This window comes from Gymnoscopelus braueri, assembly GCF_963280865.1.
Source record: "Gymnoscopelus braueri genome assembly, chromosome: 1".
NCBI classification, from domain to species: domain Eukaryota; kingdom Metazoa; phylum Chordata; class Actinopteri; order Myctophiformes; family Myctophidae; genus Gymnoscopelus; species Gymnoscopelus braueri.
Genome location: NC_137603.1, coordinates 58,273,518 through 58,290,932, shown reverse-complemented (window position 1 = coordinate 58,290,932; position 17,415 = coordinate 58,273,518). Strand labels below are relative to the sequence as shown.

The window sequence follows — 17,415 nt, the reverse complement described above, 5'->3', positions numbered from 1 at the left end:
TTTTAACTCTATCTATCTATCTATCTGTCTGTCTGTCTGTCTATCTATCTATCTATCTATCTTTCTATCTATCTATCTATCTAGGCCATTGGTTCCACAGGGTTCCTTGTTGGGGGGGTCCCAGCAAAAGTAGCTTTATCCATGTTGGATATTCAAAAAGAGCAGATCTGCTATTTTAGAACACATTTTTAACACAATTCCAGTGTTGATTTTGACAGCAAATTTTGATTTAGTTTTAATCATAGTCTTTTGAATAAAATCCCATTTAGCTCTAGTCATATTTTAGTCATCTGAAATTGTTTTAGTTTTAGTGTAGTAGTTTCAAGTCGACTAAATAGCATAAGATTATAGTCGACTAAATCTCCAGTTGATTTAGTCGACAAAAAATGTATTTTTGGCGGTGCCTTGATGGCGTCGTAATGGCTGATTTTACACTTGGTTGCATACTGAAAATAGCCAATCTACAAGCTCACAACGCGTCGCAGCGCAACGCGTTGTGAGCTTGTGCTTGTAGATCTGCTATTTTCAGAGCGCAACAAAACATAAAATCACTTGTCCTTTTAGTTCTACCGGAGCTCTTCTCCACTAGTCCCTCCCTAACATCTAGTTTTAATTTGTTGACAAAATTGTCAATATATTTAGTCTTAGTTTTAGTCATCGTAGACGTACTTTAGTTTTTATTTAGTTTTCGTCAGTGAAAAAGGTAGTCGACGAGCATTTTTCGTCTTAGTTTTAGTCGACGAAAATCAACACTGCACAATTCCCACCACCTCACACAGTGGACGTCTTCCCACCCGCCTCAGGCTCAACACAGACAAAGACTGAAGCTTCTCCTCGACCCTGGATAAATCTTTGGCCCCTGCAGGATCTTTCCATTTCCATCGACAACAACACACCCCAGTGACTCTTGCTCAAACTGCCAAGAACCTATAACTCAATCCGGTAGGTTTGTATCTTGCACTAGTACACAACATCCAACTGGATCAGACCCTTTCTCACCAAGGTAGTACTGTATGTGTATGCCCAGCTCCTTATCCAAGCCTCAAATCATCTTGACTACCCATACAATTCCTCCTCCTTGCTGCTTGTCTGCCTGCATTCTCTCTCAACGCCCCTTACGACTTAACCAGAATGCTTGCCACACGCCTGGGGCCGCACTGTATGTATGTATGTATGAAGGCTGTATAATCAAAAATGATGCCGAGCACAAATCTGCGCAAATATCGGTATTTATGAAAAGGAAACCTGGTGTGAGAAGGTGAGTACGTCATCTTCACACACTCTGCAGGTGATGTACGCCCATTTTTAGGGAGTGTTTTTTGGCTAAGAGTCTTGAGGACATACTATGTACAATGTACATAGTATAGTTCATTGTACATTGTACATGAACTAAGTATGTTTTGTTCTTTTCGTTCGTTTCGCATCTTTTGTTTTGGTTTTTTTCCTGTTTCGTACACTAAATTTCAGAGCAATGTTAATGATTGTGCAATTTAAAAGTGGTGTGTACTGTATACTGGTCAAGACCAGATAAGAATTTAGTACGTTATTGCCCCATTATTACATGACATTAAAATTGTGCTTCTGTTTAATGCTCCGTGTCCCTGATGGTGCAAATTATATTTGGATGAATGCGCTGATACGTTGTAATTGTTAATTATCCACGGACCCCCATCTGAAAAAAAATAAAATATTCAATATTTTCTCAATATTTGCGTTTGTAGATCTGGCTATTTTCAAATAGCCAATGTTAAGTGGTAAAACTTTTGGGCTTGTTTTCATAGACCTGGCCTGCTTGTTGTTTGCAAAATCTGGCAACGCTGCACGACACTCTGGCCAACGCTCGGAGCCACCTGGACCCCTTCTCCATCCTGTCTCACAAGCTGTGGAATGACCTATGAATGACCTCTGACCTGCAGGACTCACTCCCCCATTCTCCTCCAGTCTGAAGTCTCACCTCTTGAATCTACCCTGCAACTCATTCCTTGTTGCCTATTTGTTAGTTGTTCATGTTCGGCATGAGGAGTAGTTCACCCAAAAAATTACTTTTTGTCTCCGCCAGGCCGAAGGCGTGGCAGAGACTATGTTTTGCACCCCTGTCTGTCCGTCCGCCCGTGTGTCAGCAGCTAATCTCCGGCACCGTTGGCCCGATTGCAGTGAAACTGTGCACGCACACTCCCTGGGCACAAGAGCAGAACCTCTGCCCCTAATGTTTCAGATTGGCCTGTTATAACGCCACCAGGAGGTCGATATTTGCTAAAAAATATATAATATATATATATATATATATATATATATATATATATATATATATATATATATAATATATATATATATATAATATACTATATATATATATATAATATATATATATATATATATATATATATATATATATTATAATATATATACTATATATATATATTACTCCTACAGATTTCGGTACACAGTATCTCTATAGTCATGTGATAGTCTCTATAGTCATGTGATCAAGACGGATCAGTCCGATTATTCATATTCCATCCTGATTGGCTACGATTGGCTTCCGAAGTTTGCAGGATTGGTCCATGAACGCAGCATGCGATTTCTGTGAAACTTTGCATGCACATTCCCACTAGTCCGAGGAAGAAATGCCACCCGTTTCAATTTAGCCTGTTATAGCGCCACCAGCAGGTCGATTTTTGCTAAACTCATTTTTGGAACAAAATGCCTCAATGAAAGGCATAAGAAGAAGAAAGTATAGACAATTGGAAATACTCCAGTAAAGTAAAAAAAAAACACACCCTGTGTGAAGTGGGCGGTGTCTTGCTAGCTAATCACAATACTGAATGGAGTCAACCAATCATGTACAAAAGATAAATACATTTATTGAAACACTCTTTATGATGGACGAAACCATAACTCGAAAAAAACCAAGTTTTGGTTTTTTTCGAGTTATGGTTGCTTATATAGGGCTATGCACATGTGTCATGTGACACTGGCCAATCACAGTCCTGAATAGATTGTGATTGGCCAATCACAGCGCAGGATAATTCTACTAATTTCCAAACTTCACTTTCAGGGCCGGTTTCACTGGCCAAAGTATTTGTACATTTTTCCAAATCTCACTTATAGGGGCGGTTTCACCGCCCAAAAATCCTCAAAAGTGTATTAACCCATTGAGACCTGAAGCCGATTCTACATGTCTCCTAAATATCAACAGTTTTCTGAAAAACGTATGTTTCTATATCAGTGGTGCTCAATCTTTTTTCATGTCAAGGACCCCCAAAATTATATGTATTTGGCCCGCGGACCCCCAAAATATTTCCGTCCGATGGCTCAATGGCTATCAGTTTTTGTTTATCTCAAAGGAACTAGGAGATAACGCTATCCAAAAAAATGCTGCTCCATTCAACTCTCAATGTTAAAAAACAAACGGAGGAAAAATGCACCTTTTTCGTGGCACTGGGACAACACAGTCTGAAATAAGTGTGGCAATGAAAGAGTTAATGGGTTAAGGGAGCGCCTGCTGGCCTAGCGGTCCAAGCGCACACCACATAGGCTGATAATCCAGTCGTACAGCGTGTCCGCGGGTTCAACTCCAGATCCCGACGGCCTTTACTGTGTGTCACTCCCCCATCTCTCTCCCCATTTCCTGTCAGCCTACTGTCCTGTCAAATAAAGGCATAAAAATATCTTTAAAAAAAAATAGTGTACTTAAGTACAGTACTTGGTAAATGTACTTAATTTGATGACCGCCGGTCATCAAATTATTGTCTGAAGAATGCGACAAAAACTGAAATATCCATGAATTCAAGGCTTCATGGGGTGTGTAATTGATAGAAAATACGTTTTTTGGGGGGTGAACTACTCCTTTATCCGCACTCTATTGACTTGACCGCTTAATTACCCCATCAATTTGTCGACTATGTTTCATGCCATTTAACCCTGATCTGGCACTTTGTACTGTAAGCCGCTCTGGATAAGAGCATCTGCTCAATGTCAGGAGTGGGCACTCAGTCAAAGCCAGATTGATGATGTCACAATGTGGAAGAGCCAAAGGCGCACGCACGCACGCACGCGCGCACATACACGTTTGTATTACTATACTTGTGAGGACATCAATATTTTAATACAGTGATTTTTATAAACGCCATTTTTAATTGTACATTTTAACCATAGGTCTAACGCCTAAGGCCAAAAATTGTCGATCTACAAGGCCAAGTGGCAATTTGTTTGTCCTCACAAGTACACGCACACACACACACACACACGCGGTCTCTTATCCTGTGTCCTCTTCTCTCCTTTCCATTTCCTACCACACTCCCCTGTGCTCCTATCCTCTCCTGCTCTCCTATTTCCTCCCGCCTCCTTGGCTCTCCTCTTCTTCTCCTCCCTCCCTCCCTCCCTCCCTCCCTCCGTGTCAGACAGGAGCTAAGCTGACAGGCTCCTCTCATCCCTGTCTGTGTCAGACCGACACAGCACTAAAAACTCCAGCCCCCACAATGCCCCTGGGGCACTAGAATATATACACCCAGGATACACTCACTGTGGGCGGTTTACCTGGAAACACCTCTCTCTCTCTCCTCTCTCTCTCTCTCTCTCTCTCTCTCATCTCTCTCCTTCTCTCTCTCTCTCTCTCTCTCTCTCTCTCTCTCTCTCTCTCTCTCTCTCTCTCCTCTCTCTCTCTCTCTCTCTCTCTCTCTCTCTCTCTCTCTCTCTCTCTCTCTCTCTCTCTCTCTCTCTCTCTCTCCTCTCTCTCTCTTCTCTCTCTCTCTTCTCTCTCTCTCGCTCTCTCTCTCTCTCTCTCTCTCTCTCTCTCTCTCGTCTCCTCTCTCTCTCTCTCTCTCTCTCTCTCTGCCAGAGAGTTCTATTCATAGTCACAAACGCAATGTAAGGGTTTTGTTTTTCTAATGTTCAAAAATGGTGGGTGTCGGGAGATTGCAGGTGGGACTCGACCCAACCTGCAGAGGTACATGTGGCCACCAGTAACCGATGCACTGTACGCGATGTGCTATCCAGCAGCCTGACACGCTCAACGCTTTCATATTTTTTTTGTGGGACTTTTAACATGAGCCTGTGTGCAGAATGATAGTTTCAAGAATAGTTCCAAGGAATACATCGTCTCTGTCGGGTGGAAACATCATTACGTCCAAAACTGTTACTTTTCAGGATTCAAATTCAAAAGTATCAAAAGTCGCAAATCCACAAGCTCGAAACGTCGCTATCGCTTCGCTGCTGTGTTTCGAGCTTGTGGTTCTGCTAGTTTTGATGCATTTTTGTGACACTGGTAGCATAAAATCAATTTGGAATTAAGAAAAAACACGTTATATACAATAATAAACACAATATGGAGATTTCTGCAGTTTCTGCAACGACATACCAGTATGACGGGAGGGAGATACACCATCCATAGATATTCTGTGTTGAAAATAGGCCTGTCACAATTATTACATAGTTGCCCAATCGCAATTATTTGAGATAATCGCATTTATTTTTGCATAATCGTCATAATCGTTTCCATGTTTGGTTCATACATTTTGAACACATTTTCCAAAATAGTGGAAATAGCAGATCTGCAAACACGTTGTGAGCTTGCAGATCTGCCATTCCCACTATTGTGTAACACATATTTGAGTATAAAATATAAAATATGGCACATTGTGGCCATAATCCTTTATTCATTTAGATTATTGGTATCGGTCATTGTCGTCATTTCGTTGTGTATTTAAGTGTTTGTCATAACTGCCCCGCACAATTATTTGTATGACAATTAATGGTCAAGTTAAATTTCTAAATGGTGAGAGCCCTGTTTGAGCTTGTGTCTATGTTTCTAACACTTATATGGCATCTGCTGTACTTTCTCTCAGTGCTCTCTCTCTCTCCCCCTCTCTCTCTCTCTCTCTCTCTCTGTCTGCTCCCCCCTCTCTCGCTCTGCACCCCCCTCTCTTGCTCTGCACCCCCCCTCCCTCTCTCTCTCTCTCTCTCTCTCTCTCTCTCTCTGGACAATATCTCCTGCTACTGCCAGTATGTATCTTCAAGTGCAAAAAGCATCTATAATTCACAGATATGCGTTTAAAAATTAAATAGCAGTACATTCTGAAGGGTCCGCAGACTCTCCGCACGCGGCCTAGTGGGTTTGTTGCCATGGATCAAACGGCGCATATAGAACAACCTAAAAGACCCCTACAGGCAATTCTACTTCCTGTTTCTCACACTTGCTTTTCCTTCCTTCACCTAAACCGCATACGATTGTTTTTGAAACGATACATCTGTTGGCAGCCACCTGGACGAGGTTGATTCTCACGAAAGGCAACGAGTGACACTCAAAACGCAAGCGAGCGGCGAGCACAGCAACCTCTCAGAACTTATATAAAGTACTCAACTCCACCTTCAATTAAAACAATTATGAAATGAAATATCCCCTTCACATTTTTTCATTCTTTTCAATGGTGAAATAGCCATCTGAATAAAGGCTTTTTAACTTCTAGGGTTTTTTCCTTTGTCGCACAAAATAAAACGTGACAGCCCCTCTGCATGGATATCATATTGCTTCTGTCAGGCAGAAAGCTCTTATATCCATATTCTAACTTTTGGTGTTTTTTCGTAAATGAACGCCCCTACTTCATCATCATACCACAGCGTCACACAAAATAATCAAAAAGTAGCAGATCTGCTAGCTCGAAACGTGGCACGAAGCTTAACATCTTGAGCTTGTAGATCTGCTACTATAGCAATTTTTGAATTTGAATACTGAAAAGTAACAGTTTTTAACGTATGAGGTTTCCACCCCGACAGAGACGATAGTATTATTTAGCCAAACATTTTCCAAAAGGACAGCAGTGGCTCAGGAAGGCTCCTGGTTCAATCCCCAGCTCCTGTGTCGGTCGAAGCGTCCTTGAGCAAGACATTGAAACCCCATAGCTGCTCCCCTCTCGAGGAGCAGGTGTCTGTCTGTCTGTCTGTCTGTCTGTCTGTCTGTGACTGTATGAATGTAAAGCTCTCTGGATAAGGGCTTTACAGTATACAGTATGAATGCAATGTTCATTTATTTATTTACCAAGAGGAGCATAAAATGTTCTCTCTCAAAATGCACTTACTGTGTGTGTGTGTGTGTGTGTGTGTGTGTGTGTGTGTGTGTGTGTGTGTGTGTGTGTGTGTGTGTGTGTCTCAACCATATGAACCCTAGAGTCCCTATTCTGGGCGTGTCTTAACTCATTCCCTGCCAGACTTATTTCTGGCTGTGTTTGCCCACTGCCAGCGATTTAGTGTTTTTTATAACTTTAAAAAATTCAATTTTTTTTTCATTATGATCGCAAGTGCAATTGTTTCTAAACACACAGGCGAGTCGTGCACGCCGCTCAAACAACAAACATTCCGATCGGGGCGGAGTCTCTCTCCTCCAGCCCAGTGCAAAAACCCCATGTTTCGCTATGTAAACGGAAAACTCACTTACTTTTTCCACCTCGCCACAGACCTCGCTAAATCCCTTATGATCGCGTGTTCAACTGTTTGTAGACACACAGGGTAGTTGTGTGAGTGGCCCAGAGAAGAAATTTTCAATCGGCGACATTCCATTTTGCAGTAGTAGCAGTTTCAAAACAGCGTCGCTAAACAGCATTCCACGGCGGAGAAATGCAAAGCCGAGAAAAGACGGGACGGGAAGGCGGGACCTAAACAGGAAGCGGACGGAAACGAAAATCTTCGATTTGACGTATATCCGTATCCGGGTGTGCTACAATGAAATGTGTCGTGGCGAGTGATGAAGGAACGTGAGATCTTGTTTTAAAAAAATATTTTTCAAAATTATGTTTTTTTACGTCCTAGGCAGGTTTGGTAATTGGAAAAAATTACGTTTTTTACGTCCTAGGCAGGGACTGAGTTCAGAGGCGATCATTCAGTGACAATAGGTGAACATTCAGCGGAACACACATAGCTCGATCCACAAACTCACCAACGCAACACGTGGTGTTGTTAGCTTGTAGATCTGCTATTTTCCCCAAAGACAAAGGGGGGGAGGGGACCATGTATAGACCCCTGGTTTTGAGTGTTTTAATTGTCTTTATGTGAGCAGGTGAGATACTCACCCAGTGGACTGACACCGCCTTGACCACCAGACCCGTTTGGAAGATCAGAACCACCGTGGAGGACACCTGACAGACAGACAGACACACACACAGTGAGATAGACAGAGGCATACAACAAAAAGATAGACAGACAGAAATTAGCCATCTGCAGGTTATCCCCCCTACACACACACACACACACACACACACACACACACACACACACACACACACACACACACACACACACACACACACACACACACACACACACACACACACACACACACACACACACACACACACACACACACACACACACACACACACACACACACACACACAGAGAGTGTTCTGTCTAGCTGGTGCCCTGCTGAGTACAGAAGCTGTGCGTCCTGCTGGGTTCAAATCAACCATACCATGTTCACCACACACTCACTGACTCCATCTGGGACCGCTGTGTGTGTGTGTGTGTGTGTGTGTGTGTGTGCGCTACTGTATCTTTCAAAGCTTTATACCAAGAATAGTCTTAATGCATGACTGACTGCACATCGTGTTGTGTGTAAGATTATTGACCGGTGCTTTACTATTGATGATGATATGAAATATCATTGTAACTTTAACAGCATAAACACTACACTTAAACAGGCACACACACACACACACACACACACACACAGACAGACGTACCGGTGTTCCCAGCGCTAGGCGGTCGGTGACTGGGCGATGCCATGTTCCTGTGCAGGTGTCCCGCTCCATGCTGACTGGACAGGAGCCCACCGCCGTCACTGAGGGGTCCCGGGCCCACGGCCAGGCCCTGGGACTGGGAGGACCCTCTATCTCCTCCTCCTCCTCCACCTGTCCCTGGGTGGTGGGTGTAGGCCAGGCTGGAGGAGTTGGGTGGAGGTGGATGCATGTAGCTCTGCTGCTGCTGCTGGGACATGCCTGTAGGCTGGGGAGGGAGACAGTGTTCATTTTGAGAGCACATTCTTTATTTAGTATTGGTCAAAGTCTTTTGAATAAATTCCATTTAGTTTTAGTCATATTTTAGTCATCTGAAATGTTTTAGCTTTAGTTGACTAAGTAACATAAGATTTTATGATACTTAGCGATTAACCACCCCACAGTCCAAAGGTTAAACGTTTTCCAAATGCCCATCCCTACTATCTACAGAATCTATCTTGAAGGAGGCATGAGCTCGGCCCTGGGCTCCCTAGGCTGGCGGGGTGAGTGTAGCGCCCAGGATCACTTAGATAGTTGGCACCGGGTGAAAAAAGGGTTACAAAATCGTGGGATAAAAACATTTTTTATAAAAAAAGAATCTATCCATCCTTCCTTCCTTCATATATATTCATTGTAAACATGACAATATAGAGAGAGTCAGAAAAGCAAGGGGCAGATCAGGGACGAACTGCAACACAGGTCCCCGAACTGGAATCAAACCGGAGACTCCATCCTCATGGTTGACTCTCTCCAACCACCACACTGTGGACGTACTTTGAAGCACTATGAAAGTACACTATGGGACCACTTAAAATAGCACTTTTTTTTCCAGGTAGGCTCTCTTAGCTCAGTGGTGAGAAAAAAGAAAAGCACTTTCAGCAGCACTTGCACAGGAGACCCAGCGGGTTCAAATCCGGGGTAGAACAGGAAGTTTTTCAAGTTTTTCCACTTTTCATAGTGCAGCTCTAACCCATTAAGACCGGGAAAGCATCTGTGTCATTTTCAGATTTCTTTGGCTATTCAAAAATAGCAGATAAACAAGCTCATAGCAGCTTGTAGATCTGCAATTTTTGGAAAGATCGTGAAAATGTGTGCAAATCTTTGAATATATATATTTTTTAAAGCAAACATTTGTAACTCAAATCTTTGCTTCTGGGGATTCTGCAAATGTCTTCTAAATCCTAACAGGTTTTAAAAATATATATATGTTGCTATAATCAGTGGTTCTCAAACTTCTTCATGTCAAGGACCCCCATTTCAAAATATGTTGTTCCAACTTCCAGGGACCCCCCCAGAAGCAAAGATTTGAGTTACTAATGTTCGCTTTAAAAAACATATATATATATATTCAAAGATTTGCAAAAAAAAAAATAGCAGATCTACAAGCTCGTAGCGTGGCACTCGGTGCCGCGCTACGAGCTTGTAGATCTGCTATTTTTGAATAGCCCAAATAAATCTATAAAATGACACAGACATGCGTCCCGGTCTTAATGGGTTAATAACATAACATTCATAACAGCACTGCTTACAAGCTTATGGTTCCTCATCATGTTGTCAAAGTCCTCGTTGATCTTCTTGTACTTCTCCTCGGTGTGGGGGGTGAGGGCGTAGGTGGTCTCGCTGTCTGGACTCTCACAGCCGCGGTGCTCCTTCTTATTCAGCGCCTGCAACACAGAGAGCGGGTGATGACGCTAATTAGAGGGGAAGGCAATTAAGAGCATATTGATACAGTTTAGCTTTACGAGCCTCACAACACATGTCCTGCCAACACAACCTGTCTGTGAGAGAAGAGGCGTGATACGAAAACAAAAACAGAGGCCAAACATTTTGCATGGCCAAGTCCTAATGTGCGATTTGTGAAACAGTGTGAACGGAGCCCCCCCACACACTAGCACCATTTGCTAAACAAGTAACACAATAATTTATGTAAAATTATGTTTTAGTAATATTGTTCCTGCTGTTCTGCAAACTGCATACTACAAATGACTAAAATCAGTCGTGTTCGACTAAGAACTTTAGTTTAGTTTAGTTTAGTTTAGTTTAGTTTAGTTTATTTCAGTCAATGTTGTGGTAACATTACGGTAATAGATAATACAATTTTTTTTTTGCTTATTACGCAATTATTACCCTAAACCTAACCCTACCCTTTTGACTTTCAGAAAAATGAAAGTTAAAAACGTCAAACACACACACACACACACAATTTAGTTTCTAAAGACTAACTAAACACCCAGTGTGCAGCATACACGACAATGGACAGCTTTGGTCCCAACAGCAGCTCAAACTGTATGTCCATTACGGTCATTTATTACACAATCATACATGGCTGGCTAGTCACTCACAACCCAACACAGAAATGACTGACTAAGTTTAGCTTAATTTGCAGAAGTGAAAATAGAAAGAAAAAAATCACACCCAGTGTGAAGTGGGCGGTGTGGTCACAGTGGTCATCACAGTGATGGAAGTTCACTTAAAGAAAAGTAATATTGTGGACCAACCATTGCACACCCCTAACTTTAAAAAAAACATAAATGTGTTTTTTTTAAGTGCATAGTCCTATTTATAGGGCTATGCACATGTGTCATGTTTCACTAGCCAATCACAGTCCTGAATAGACTGTGATTGGCCAATCACGGTGCAGGGTTAGGGGGGTACAATGGTGGCCAATCACAGCGCAGGGTTGGGGGGGTGCAATGGGACCCCCTGTCCAAACCTCACATATAGGGGCGGTTTCACCGCCCAAAAATCACACCCAGTGTGAAGTGGGCGGTGTGGTCATCACAGTGGTCATCATAGTGATGGAAGCTCACTTCCCAAAAAAATGGATTTTTGGAAGTCCATAATCCTATTTATAGGTTATTAATGTCATCATGTGTCTCGCTAGCCAATCACAGTGCTGAATAGAGTCAGCCAATAGAGTCAGCCAATCACAGTACAGCTAGGGGTCTACTAATGGGCCAATCACAGTGCAGGAAACTAATACTAATGAGGTGTCCCAACCCCACTTATAGGGGCGGCTACACCGCCCAAAAAAAACATGAAAGCCAAGTTGAATGATTCAGTGATAATAATACTGAAACATTGTTAATAACAGAGTTTAACCTGGAGTCTGTATGACGTTAACAACAGACAACACACTGTGTTTAATATACAACATGGTTAGAAGATACACACACACACACACACACACACACACACACACACTGCTAATTCCACAAACAGATACACACAGTGTAAAGGACTTAACAAAGAGATTACACACACACACACACACACACATTCTGTCTCAAAGTCACATCATTCCATACATAAATATCACACATCCAACAGAGAGGGATAGTAAGTGTATGGGTTGCTCAGTGACATCACCTCACAGAGTGGAAACATTTCACAATATGTTTTTGTGACAGAAGATTGTCATTGTGTGTGACTGTCTGTGAAACACTTTTACTGTGCTAATAATAATGACAATGAACAGATAAAACCTAAATTCCATCCATAGCACGGATATTATTGTCCTTCAAATACGTGAAAGGGGCCGTGTTTTTTCAATTACGTTTTTCATCCTCAAAATCCTCAAAATCCTATCTGCCTGTGCAGTAAAACCAAGAAAAGCTAGCTTTGACGTTTATCTCCTGACCAAGTACTTTTCAGAACATTAGTGTCGGGCATGTTCTGTAGAAATGCAAACAACTGTGATTGTTGTTGATGTGAAATCTAAACTCTTGCCATGGTCTATGAGCTTTTAAAACTCTGTCTCTCACCAACGCTCCCTCACTGGCTTTATCGCTCTATCAGCCTCCCTCCCCTCTCCTCTCCTCTCCCCCCCACTCCCATGGCAGCAGAGCTTCATCATGACCATTAAAAATGGATGGTTCTTGGTGAGTCAGTGTCTTAGTGTTTATGTAAGCTGTTAATGTAACGTTCAAACTGCTGACAATAACATTACAGCTGCTGGACCTTCCTTCCCACACACACACACACACACACACACACACACACACACACACACACACACACACACACACACACACACACACACACACACACACACACACACACACACACACACACACACACACACACACACACACACACACACACACACACACACACACACACACACACACACACACACACACACACACACACACACACACACACACACACACACACACACACACACACACAATATAGTGAACTTACATAATAACTATGTAGAGTATACACTAACTACTAACACTGTACACTAACTATAATGTAATAATAATAAAAACCTGTAAGGTACACTCAATAAGGGATAATCAATGGGGAGCAGGTCATTATTGAGGAATAAACCCCGACAGGGTGATAAGACCCAGACGCGATAGGGAAGGGGTCTTCATCACTATATGTAGTTCACTAACTATAATAACTATGTAACATACAGTATACATACTGTAAGTTTCTAATATACACTGACTAGTGTAGTGTGTACTATATAGTGTATAATTTATTTATTTACTTATAACAACTATCTAATAAACATAGTGTTTCCCAAACACTGGGTCGGGACTCTCGGGACCCATTATTTGGTCGCGGACCCATTTTGATGGATAGCTCTTTATTTTTAATTTCCTAAGTTTCATAAATGTTTTTAATTATTATTATTTAAAAAGATTTTCAAATAAAAAAATTGTCATACATTTAAAACAAATTAAAATGACCTTTTATGAAGTAGTGAAAATAGCAGATCTACAAGCTCATGATGCATCGCGAAGCATTGAGAGCTTGTATCTTCTATTTCCACTATAGTTTGGGTCCCGGGGGAGACCCACAAGCTTTGGGAACCCATGGTATACACACACCAAAAGAGTTGGTAGCATACCGTATTAGCATTGCATTCTCCTGTTGGCTGTGTGTGTGTGTGTGTGTGTGTGTGTGTGTGTGTGTGTGTGTGTGTGTGTGTGTGTGTGTGTGTGTGTGTGTGTGTGTGTGTGTGTGTGTGTGTGTGTGTGCAGGGATGAGCTGTAGGGGGTGCTATGGGGGGTCGGCGACTTAGTTCTGGCGCTGGCTGGGGGGCTGGGAGCTCCACATGCACGCGCGAGCACGCACCGTCAGCTGCGGTCTTAACACCTTAAAGTTTAAACAATAGCCTCTCAAGGTTCGCGCCGTCAGCGGCGAGCCGTTCTCAATAGCGTCTACCTGGCTGCTTTGCATAACATTAGGCTACTCGAAAAAAGCCATGGACTTGAATTGAATGTGTACATTCCTCTCACAATGAGAGACAACAGTCTCTGCACTGCAGAGTGTGAAGGGGATCGCTTAGAAGAAAACCCAGTTCTCTGAGACAAGACAAAGACAAGTCGTCTGATTATTTTAAGTAGGCCTACTTATGTGTGGGTGAGTCTATGTAAAGGGCTTTTATATAAAACTAAAAGGAAAATAAAATAATTAATTAATTGAAAAAAAAATTAAAACAACAAATTAACAATGCAACTAAATAAGATATAATTACATTAAAAATCACATGTTGAATACAGTGTTTCAACTAGCACTGAGCATGGTGGGACAGTGACAGTTTGTCTTTGTCATTTCTACATTATGTGGTTTCTCGGGTCCATTTGCAAAACACGCTGCATTTGCCTATAGCCGTGTAAATGGATACGCTCTCCTGAGCTTTGAGACAACTTCACTATGAAAACATCTGAGGGGTTTTTACTGTGGAGTTTAGTGGCAACATTCAGGGTCATGTTGGCGACAGGCGAGACGGGACAAAGCATCTGCAGTTGTCTTTCCCTTTGTAAAGCACTGATGACAAATCATTTCTCAAACTGGGGTCCTTGAGGAGTTACAGGTCTGTCCATTTGTACACTCTCAGAGTTAGGTCCTTGAAATTAAAAAAGAGTTTGAGAACCATTATTTTACAATAACTGATCTACAAGCTAAGTTTGCTAGGTACTGACTGATATATTAACTAGAAAAAGTGCTCCTCGGAGCACAAGTCTCCGCCAGGTCAGGTAGGTTATTGTGGCCTCCTGGTGGTGCTATAATAGGCCAATGTGAAAATGGTGCAATTTTTTCTTAGGCCTTTCACGGCAATCGGACACTGCATTCATGATTTGAGGCATTTTGTTCCAAAAATGTGTTTAGCTAAATTAGAGTCCAACAGGCCAATGTGAAAAGGATGGCTCGGCCTAGTGGGAATGTGCGTGCAAAATTTCACGGAAATCGCACGCTGTGTACATGATTTGAGGCATTTTGTTCAAAACGAACCAAACCTGCAAACTTTGGAAGCCAATCTTAGCCAATCAGGATGGAATATGGAAAATCGGACAGATCCGTGTTGATCACATGACTATAGAGATACTGTGTACCGATTTGCGTGATGTTTGGACAAAATCTGTAGGAGTAATATATATATATTTCTTTACAAAAATGGGCCTCCTGGTGGCGCTATAACAGGCCAATCTGAAGAATTCGGGGCAGAGGTTTGGCTTTGGCATCCAGGGAGTGTGTGTGCACAGTTTCGCAGCGACTGGGCCACCGGTGCTGGAGATTAGCTGCTCGCGGACAGACGGACGGACGGGCGGACAGGGTGCAAAACATAGTCTCGGCCATGCCTTTCGGCCTGGCGGACACAATAACCCAAAACATATTCATACATTTTCGTATAGTTATACATACAATATAATGCAATAAGAATACATAAAATTACGAAACCCCAACACTTGAACTTGTCTCACACACTTGGACTTGTCTCACAGACTTGGACTTGTCTCACACACTTGGACTTGTCTCACAGTACCCCAGAGCTTGTAAACCTCTGCCTTTAACTGATGTAGTTCAGATCAGATCCCACCAGCGTCTACTGGCCTGTGGCTACACTCCACTACAGTGTCTCCTCTCCCAGCCTTCCTGCCGTCTGTCTCCGTCTCAAAGCTTCTCGTGAGACGGAGACAGAGTAGAAGGTGCCAAAATAATAAGATTCGTTCTCCAAAAAATATTCTGTGAAAAGGGGTCAAACGGTCCAGAGACTGTTATTCAGTTTAAACCGACGGAGCGATTGCTTGTGTCATCATAATAAGACAGTGATTGGGCCTGTCGAGGCGTCGAGTTTCAGCAATAACAGCGCTTGGCCTTTCCAAGGTACAATCACCTCAGCTATGCTCAGACTACACATCGAGTCAGAAGAAGACGAATGGCATCTGTAATGACGAGAGAAAAGGGTTATACACACTGCAACCCAACACTGCAGTGCACAAAACAACATGTGGAGTTCTGGCACTCAGCTCCGGCACTGATAGAACAGCTCATAACAAAAATGTGGAACGGTTCCCGACCTCCTCACCCCACCACACCACACCAACTCCCCTCTGCATTTGTTTCTATATTGAGACAGACAGTAGGAGAGCTGAGAGGGATACAGTGTAGGAGAGACAGACAGTAGGACAGCTGAGAGGGATACAGGGTAGGGGAGACAGACAGAAGGACAGCTGAGAGGGATACAGGGTAGGGGAGACAGACAGAAGGACAGCTGAGAGGGATACAGGGTAGGAGAGACAGACAGTAGGACAGCTGAGAGGGATACAGGGTAGGGGAGACAGACAGAAGGACAGCTGAGAGGGAGACAGTGTAGGGGAGAAAGACAGTAGGAGAGCTGAGAGGGAGACAGTGTAGGAGAGACAGACAGTAGGACAGCTGAGAGGGATACAGTGTAGGGGAGAAAGACAGTGGGACATCTGAGAGGGAGACAGTGTAGGAGAGACAGACAGTAGGACAGCTGAGAGGGAGACAGTGTAGGGGAGACAGACAGTAGGACAGCTGAGAGGGAGACAGTGTAGGTGAGACAGACAGTAGGACAGCTGAGAGGGAGACAGTGTAGGTGAGACAGACAGTAGGACAGCTGAGAGGGAGACAGTGTAGGGGAGACATACAGTAGGACAGCTGAGAGGGAGACAGTGTAGGGGAGACATACAGTAGGACAGCTGAGAGGGAGACAGTGTAGGAGAGACAGACAGTAGGAAAGATGAGAGGGAGACAGTGTAGGGGAGACAGAAGAGGAAATAAAAGCATGGTAGGATTTGACTTTTGACCTGAAGGGATACGTTAAGTTGAAATACACAAAGGTCCTCACCATTCTACAAACTTCACACACACACACACACACACACACACACACACACACACACACACACACACACACGAGAGATGTTTTTTCTCAGAACCACTTTGACACACTGCTGTTGATGGACACAGTGATTAGACAGGGGTTTGAACCTGTCATATATCACTTACAGGCCAGTCTATCTAACTAACTGGAGTGACCAAAACAAAAACAAGTGCAAACCATGGAATATAGAGCTTCAATTCCTAAGAAGGCCCTAGGTAGTAGTGACCTTACAGTACACACAAAGATCAACTGGGAGAGAGTTGAGGAAATGAGGTAGTGTTTTTTTTTTTTATATCGTTGCTGTCGGGTAGAAAGTAGAAACCTCTTATCTCCATATTCGTAAATGAACACCCTACTTGATCATACTACAGCATCACACAAACGCATCAAAAGTAGCAGATCTGCCAGATCGAAACGCGGCGCGAAACGAGGCACATTTTGAGCTCGTCGGCCTGCTACTTTTGCTATTTTTTTTATTTGAATTCTGAAAAGTGACAG

General features: G+C 42.9%; 1 protein-coding gene across 1 annotated transcript in view; it reads right to left on the bottom strand.

Moving 5' to 3' along the window:
- LOC308081845 (myocyte-specific enhancer factor 2A-like) overlaps positions 1-17,415 on the bottom strand; it is a 78,540-nt gene that overhangs the window by 6,965 nt on the left and 54,160 nt on the right. The window contains exons 4-6 of the mRNA XM_080423466.1: positions 10,295-10,429; positions 8,733-8,994; positions 8,064-8,129 (exon numbers count right to left, since the gene is read on the bottom strand). Coding sequence (XP_080279592.1) covers positions 8,064-8,129; positions 8,733-8,994; positions 10,295-10,429 — 463 coding nt within the window. The remainder of the gene's footprint in view (positions 1-8,063; positions 8,130-8,732; positions 8,995-10,294; positions 10,430-17,415) is intronic.